The 7,968-nt window shown below is 39.9% G+C and overlaps 1 protein-coding gene across 1 annotated transcript in view; it reads left to right on the top strand.

Annotated features, from left to right (window-relative positions):
• Positions 1-7,744: 7,744 nt before the first annotated feature.
• The window catches only part of LOC149218542 (DNA repair protein RAD5A-like), a 138,567-nt gene continuing 138,343 nt past the window's right edge, over positions 7,745-7,968 (top strand). The window contains exon 1 of the mRNA XM_089386581.1: positions 7,745-7,888. Coding sequence (XP_089242707.1) covers positions 7,745-7,888 — 144 coding nt within the window. The remainder of the gene's footprint in view (positions 7,889-7,968) is intronic.

Genomic DNA, 7,968 nt, shown 5'->3' with positions numbered 1-7,968 from the left:
ACCATGGTCTACACTTTATTCTTCTTTCACTTTAATGAAATATATATATATATACACACACACACACTCCAAATCATCATATTACTAATAAACATTATATATAAAAGTCACATTTTCAAAATTTTATTAATCGATCTACGAAAAATATCTCAATGTAAGAATTTTGTTTCATATTAATATTTTGCATTCTCTCTTTTTTTTCCCCAAGGAAAAATCACAATTTTATTCAAAAGAACAAAATCACATGTTGCATATGCTTAAAAAGCATTCGACCATACCAGCTTTAATTGGTACCCAAAATGAACTTAGAAAAATAAAAAGAAGAAAGAGTACTACTCTTTCCTACCCTTCCTTTTCTCCACTTTTCGCCAACCACGGGAGTTGGAAGTGGAAGATACAATAGACATTTGATTTTTTGTTACATTTATAGGGATTTCTTTATTAGAGCCCAAAATCTCTGATGCATGAATTCTTTTAGTGTCGCTTGCCTCTCTTTCAGATGTAGTCTCTTCAAGCTACTGCTGAAATATGATTCTGATGTTACTTTGGATGATTAGTCCATTGGAACTACCTGCTCCGCCCCTCTCTTCTCTATGATTTCTTGAGAGTTCTGATCAACAATATTTGTAGCATTCACTTGGCTTTCTTCCTCCTCTATTGTGAAATCATGAGAATACTTTGCATTCTCTCTTGCGAAACCATGGTCTAAACTTTATTCTTCTTCCACTTTAATGAAAAAAATTGAATATATATATATATATATGATGCGCTTAAGTTTTATTGAACATCCATATATTATTAAGAGGTAAGACACCATTTTACTTATGATATTTTACAATCACAGTCTATTTTTTGTTGTAAGTCTAAACTTTTCATTTATAAAGAAAAATTACATCGTTGTCCATTGATTAGAAAAATTATACCAACCTACTTCTTACTAGATTTTTTGGCTAGTAGAAAATTTCCAAAAATGATTACTCTAAGCTAGAACCATTTTACTGTACAAAACCAGAGAGGGGTGCAATACTAGAAAACCATTAAGATTAAGACATAACAAATCACCATTAGGACTGAGAACTAGGGGAGGTGGTTGTTGGAAGTTACAATGAACATGTTTTTCCATATGGCTCAAGCAACCATCTAGACGGTCCAAGCTTTCCTGCAGGAGCCATTGATTTCATTGGAGATAGGCCAAACTATCCTGCATGTGCCATTAATTTCATTGGAGGTCATTCACAAAGGAAATGAGTGCATTTCGATCGTCATGCATTGCCTTTAGGAGTTTCTCCAATAACACCTGTTGTTGCTTATGCATGGTAAGCATTTCACTTAATAAGTTATAATCAAATATAGAATGCACGTCTCGGTGTACCGGCCCCTCCGAGTAGCGATGCTCCTCTCACATACTTTATGGAATTGGTGCTTGGTTAGTTGCAGACTTTGTTAGATCCTAAGTATCCAAAAGAGGCTGAATGGACTGGCCCCTTTCTCTAGCACCCCTATGAGTGCATCCACATTGTCGTGGCATCCTGATATTGGCTCGAACCCAATGAAAGTTGAAGCTACAAAATTTACCAAAGTGCGCTAAGAAGGAGGATTTCCTCGTCCCCATAATTATAAAAGGATATTGTTCCAAGTGAATTAACCAATGATGCAATCCCCCAATCCACTAGAATAACTAGAAGAGATGCAGCTAAGAACAATAGGAGCTAGAGAGGGGATACCAAGAACAATAAAAGTTAGGGATGAGTGAAATGAGATCTAGGTCGTTACCCCAACAAAATGCAAGAAACCAAATTGACCACCAAGATGAGCTCCTAAAGTATCACACAAGACCCAAGGAATTAACCAGTGTTACAGGTCCCCAATCCCCTAGTGCGACCATAACAAGACTCACAACCCTCATGTTCTCAGACATACAATAGACCTATGTACAAGATACCGAGATCAGGACGAGCCAGGGGCCAATGGATTGAGGTCCTAGTCGTAAACCCTGAGCTTGAACTGCATACTAACTCCCAAAACAGATAACAATAAGCTCAAAAAACCACAAAGACTAATACCAAAGAAGAACACGAGAGGGACCATGCACGAGAGGTGAACAAGAAAAACACAATAACAAGTTAAATAACCAAGCTAACCAAGGAATCTGACTTACCTCTTGGATCGAATTAATTTGAAGGGAATAACTTCATTGCAAGCACACCACTAGTTGGAGAAGCTTATGTCCATTTTCCTTTCTGCTTAATGACCCCTTAGACAAAGAGGGCATCGGGATCAACAACTACATCATATTTTCTTGTAGGTACCAAGTTGCATGTATGTTTCCTTCACTAGTTTTGGCATGCATGGCATATGCATGTGGACTTTTGGTTGTGATCTTTCGTTAGCATGGAGGATGGTCGGGATTGACAGTGGATTGCCTAGCCTTTCCATTTCCTGGATATCCATGGTGATTGTGGGTTTAATTTCATTGTTTGGTTTGGTTGGTTCTCATGTTTCCTTAGCTTGGGTTGAGTTATTAGTCCTGAAAGCCCTGGTTGGACAAACGCTTTGAAAGCCTTGTAACATATTGGGTTGAGTTACTAGTCCTGGAAGCCTTGGTTGGACAAACGCTCTGGAAGCCCTTGGTGGGTTGAGTTACTAGTCCTAGAAGCCCTGGTTTGACAAACGCTCTGGAAGCCCTGAATAAGTTGTGGGTTGAGTTACTAGTTCTGGAAGCCTTGGTTGGAAAAACGCTCTGGAAGGCTTGGATGGAGACCAATCTGATGATGGTTTTGTGATGTTTGACCGTGAGGTGGAATCACTGTTTGATGGGTTGAGGTGGATGACCTCTAGAATCCCTGGATGAGTTTTGATTGATGTGTTCTATGAGATCCCACATTCATGCTTGGAATATGGCACGGGGGTGAATGGCTGAAGAGAGATTTGGCTTAGCCATTCTACGGTCGGGTGGAACGTGGAAGTCCCATCCCGAGTTTGGATTTTGCATCATTAATGAAAGGTTATTTCTCCTTGTATTTCTATGAGCATTTTGATGGATTGTATGTGGTATATATGGTTGTACTTTCATGAGTATTTATGTCCCTATTATGTTGGTTATGTATGTGTTTTATGACAGCAGCCATGTATGGCTTTCCTCATGTTTTTACTTGTAATTGAATGATCAATGTATCTATGACCTAATGGATGGAATGGCAGTTGATGTGTTGAGGCATAAATGGTTCTTAGTGATTCTCAGCTAAGTATGAGACCCCTATGCTCAGAACTGTTAATTACACCTGTATATTACACATTTGCAATATGTTTAACGAAATGCCTATCATGGATAGTAGGGGTCTAGTCAAGGTCTTAAACAAGTATTTGCTTTAATACTGTCATTTCCATGTTATTTTACTGATTTAAAGAGATGGTTCAATTCTGGGCAGTGACCTGGGCTCTGGGCCTGAAAAAGTGGCTCAAATCCTGGAGTCGCTGGCATAGCACTGACAATTTTGGTCTCTGGTCGCTGGCAGGCAAGCCTGTGAGAGCGACTTTGGGTTGCTGGTCACACTCATGCTTATAGCATGGGAGCGACTGAGCCTTAAATTGTCTAAAAGCTCAGTGGGACCCCAAGGCAAGTTGTCTAAAGTATTGGATTGGTTCTTGAGGGTCTTGTAGTTGATGATTAATGTTTGTATGGTGTGTTTCCATCGGTTCCACTTCCTTAACATGACTTAGGAGGTCGAATCATATCACATTGGCCTCTTGTCGCATGTTTGTCCCGACTGGCCGGTTGCTTGGGTAAATGTGGGAGGAAGGTGTTACAGAGTGTATCACAGCATGGTTCACCCCTCAGACTGGATGGGCTATGTGTTGGTCATGCATGCATGTCAGTTGCGTTTGTGTCTCTCACACTTGCATTTCATGTGCTTGTTGCATTTGCATGATGTTGTTCATGGTTGTAGTTATGTCTTCATGTGAAATTTGAGTTGTGCATGTGGAATGCATCGATGTGAGTGTATGACTGGTTACATGTCAATTTATGTCGCTTACATGTATCGTTGCAGTATGCTTGGTTACATTCTTGCATGTTTGGTTACATTCTTGTATGCTTGGTTGCATGTATCATTCTTGTAGGTTTCTTTTCAAATATTGTTCATTCATGCTTGATCATATGTGTTTATGCATATGTGTGAATGGTTATGCATCACTTATGCATGTTCATGTTTGCATGTGGTCAAGTGTATAGTGACGTAATGATGGTGGTTTTCATGCCTAAGGTCGTGGTGTGTGTTGTTGTTGAGGTCATGCATTGATGACTAGACCTCGACTAGAATGATAGTTGCATGGTCATATGCTTATGTTTTATGTTTCTATATGTTGTCATGATTATGTTATACATGTATCACGCTGATTTGTCAATCTTGCAGACAGTGTATCCTCCTTGAGCTATACTAAGGTACGTTGGTTTATTGTGATTTGGTTTAGCTGATATGATATACCTTGCAGGAAGAAATATCAAATGGCTAGCAGGATGTTTGACTACAAATACTCTCCCTATGAATCAGGAGAGCAGTATGGTGTTGGGAACTCTTCCAACTTGGCAGTGACACTGAGAAGTTTAAAGGAAGAAATAAGGATTTGTAAGGAAGATAATGACAGAATCATATAAGCACATGAAAATTTAGTAGAAGTAAATGCAATCATACTTCAGATCTTGTCAAAATTGTAGTGACAGAGACCGCTTCGAATCAGTCATGAGCAAGAGGATAGAACCAAAGGGGAATATGGTAGTAGATCCAATGGTGGCCATCGATCAGATAGAGATAACACAATCATAGATGCCAGACTATTGGACACTCTGGATAGGAGAAGGGATAGGCACAGGTATGATTCTAGTTATGATTCAGATAAGCACTATGATCGTCATCGGTATCATCCTTACAGGAGGAGTGATAAGGGGTATTTTCTAGATGAGTTTAAGAAAGCAAAGCCACCTACTTTTGATGGAGAGGTAAAGAAATCACAAGATGCAGAGGCATGGTTGCTAGGCATGAAGAAGTTCTTCAGATTGCATGACTATTCAGAGAACATGAAAGCTAGAGTGGCTACATTCAGTCTCAAAGGAAAAGCAGACATTTGGTGGGAAGACGTGAAGAATGTCAGAGGTATAAATGAGGAAGATTTGACTTGGAGTGAGTTTGAGCGGCTATTCAAGAAGAAGTATTTGTTGGAAATATACTTTGATGACAAGGTGAAAGAATTCTATGAGCTAAAGATGGGATCCATGACAGAGTACACTAGAAGATTTTTGGAGTTGCTGAGGTATGTGCCTTACCTCAAGGAGGAGAAGGCTAAGATTCAGAGATTCATTAGTGGATTACCGGTTGCATTCAAACACATGATTGAGTTTGACAAGCCTAGATCATTGGAGGAGGCCATCTGAAAACTGAAGCATTGCTATGAACAATCGAAGCGCAGAATTGAGACTAAGCCAGACTAGAAAGGTAATGCAAAAAACAAAGGAAAATGGGACAAGAAGCAAGTATGACCACAGGATACAGGTAACAAGGAGAATGTTGCACCACCTAATAAGTTCAATACATCAGATAAAGGACAGGGATTCTAGTAAGGAGAACAAAACAAGGAGACCGGAGAGTGTTGGACTTGTGGAAAAGATCATCGCAGGAGAGACTATTCGCAGAATCAGGGTGGTAGACCTCAGATATACAGTGCACATGAGGTGCATACCGTTGGGCATGTTGGTCAGAGTGTTCCACGTATCTATGCAGTAGTGGACAACAGGCAGGCAGAGCATCAGGCATCTAGCATTGAGATGGATGGTAAGCTTTGTGATCAATTTATTTCTATTTTGATTGACACTAGATCTAATTATAGCTATGTTAGTCCTAACTTGGTGGATAAGTGTGGTTTGAGTAAGGAATTACATGCAGATTCTTAGTTAGTGCAATTGGCTACAGGTACGAAGAAACGAGTTCATCATTGGGTAAGAGCTTGTGCATTTGACTTGAATGGTATGCTCACCACAACACATTTGAATGTTTTACCATTGGGTTCATAAAATATGTTGTTGGGCATGGACTGGTTGTATCTTCGTAGAACCAAGGTAGACTATTCTGACAAAGCCATTGGGTATGTTGATGACAATGGAGAACCAAGAGTCTTATAGGTTAAGAAGAGAGTTATATCCGTTAGGATGGTGACAACTATGCAAGCAAAGTGTAGCCGCAGGAGAGGGTGTAAGTTATTCGTAGTGCACATTTCTAGCGATAAGGGTAAGGAAGTTGAGGATATGGATGTGTTGAGCAGGTAACCAGTTCTACAACAGTTTAGGGATGTGTTTCCTGAGGACATTTCAGAGTTTCCACCTCATAGGGAGGTAGAATTTTCTATAGAGTTAGTGCCAGGGGCAACTCCAGCATCAAAAGCACCTTACAGAAGGAGCACACCTAAGTTGGTTGATTTAAAATTGTAGCTGAAGGAAATGTTGGACAAGGGATACATTAGGCCAAGTGTACCATCTCGGGGCACACCGATATTGTTTGTGAAGAAGAAAGATGGTACTCTCAGATTATGCATTGACTACAGGCAGTTGAACAAAGTGACTATCAAGAATAGATACCCTTTGCCGAGGATTGATGACTTGTTCGATCAGCTAATCTGAGATCTAGATACCATCAGGTATGCATCAAAGAAGAGGACATTTACAAGACCGCATTTAGAACCAGGTATGGGCATTATGAATTTGTTGTTGTTCCATTTGGCTTAAATAATGATCCAACTACATTCATGTGCTTGATGAATAGTGTGTTGTGTCCATATTTGGATAAGTTTCTTATTGTGTTCATTGATGATATACTGATATATTATAAAAATGAGGAAGAACATGTCGAGCATTTAGCAGCAGTGTTAAGGTTGTTGAACGAGCTCGACTACAGTGTTGAGGTTGTTGAGGGAACATCAGTTGTATGTTAAGCTCAACAAGTGTAGTTTTTTTCAAACTAAGGTACACTACTTGGGACATGTTGTCTCCAAGGAAGGCATTGCAGTAGATCCAGAAAAGATAAGGGCCATCATGGAGTGGGTAGCTCCTAAGAGTGTGGATGAGGTAAGATCTTTCATGGGTCTGGCAGGATATTATAGGAGGTTCATCAAGAACTTCTCACAGATTGATCCCATTACATCATTGCAAAGGAAAGGTAAGAAGTTCGAATGGACATAGGAGTGCGAGGCTAGCTTTGAGCAACTTAAGTAGTTGTTGACACATGCACCAGTGTTACAGATTGCAGATCCAGACAAAGTGTTTGTGGTATGCACAGATTCTTACAAGAGAGGGCTTGGTGGAGTCCTTATGCAAGATGGACAAGTAGTATGCTATGAGACCCAGAAACTAAATGAGCACGAGAATAACTACCCGACACATGATTTGGAGGTAGCAACGATCATACATGCATTGAGTATGTGGAGACACCATCTTCTTGATAGGAGATTTGTACTTATGAGTGATCACATTGGGTTGAAGTATTTGTTTGACCAGTCGAATCTGAATGCCAGGCAGGCTAGATGGTTGGCCACGATCAGCTAGTTTGATTTTGAGATCATGTACATTAAAGGTAAAGAGAACAGGGTGAAAGATGCTCTCAGTAGATGGGTACATGTATATCATTTGGCAGCCATGAGCTCCTGTGGGAATTTTTTTTTGGATAAGATCTTGCAGATAGGTCAACAAGATGTTAGGTATATGGAGATTTTGCACATGTTGCAGCAGGGTACTGGTACATGTATAGGTGCAGGTGTACAGGGTATGGATTATTGTCTTACAATGGGTGAATTGGTTAGGTTTCGAGATAGGATATATGCACCAGATAGCAACGAGCTCAAGAAGGTGATCTTGAGGGAGTTTCATGCAAAACCTTATTCAGGTCACCCAGGTTATCAGAAGACACTAACAGTGGTGAAAAAATT

Source organism: Pinus tabuliformis, chromosome Q (assembly GCF_031772625.1).
Source record: "Pinus tabuliformis cultivar Carrire ecotype Pingquan chromosome Q, CPIR1, whole genome shotgun sequence".
In the NCBI taxonomy this organism is placed as follows: Eukaryota; Viridiplantae; Streptophyta; class Pinopsida; order Pinales; family Pinaceae; genus Pinus; species Pinus tabuliformis.
Note: the sequence above shows the minus strand (reverse complement) of the source record. Positions and strands in the feature narration are given on the sequence as shown.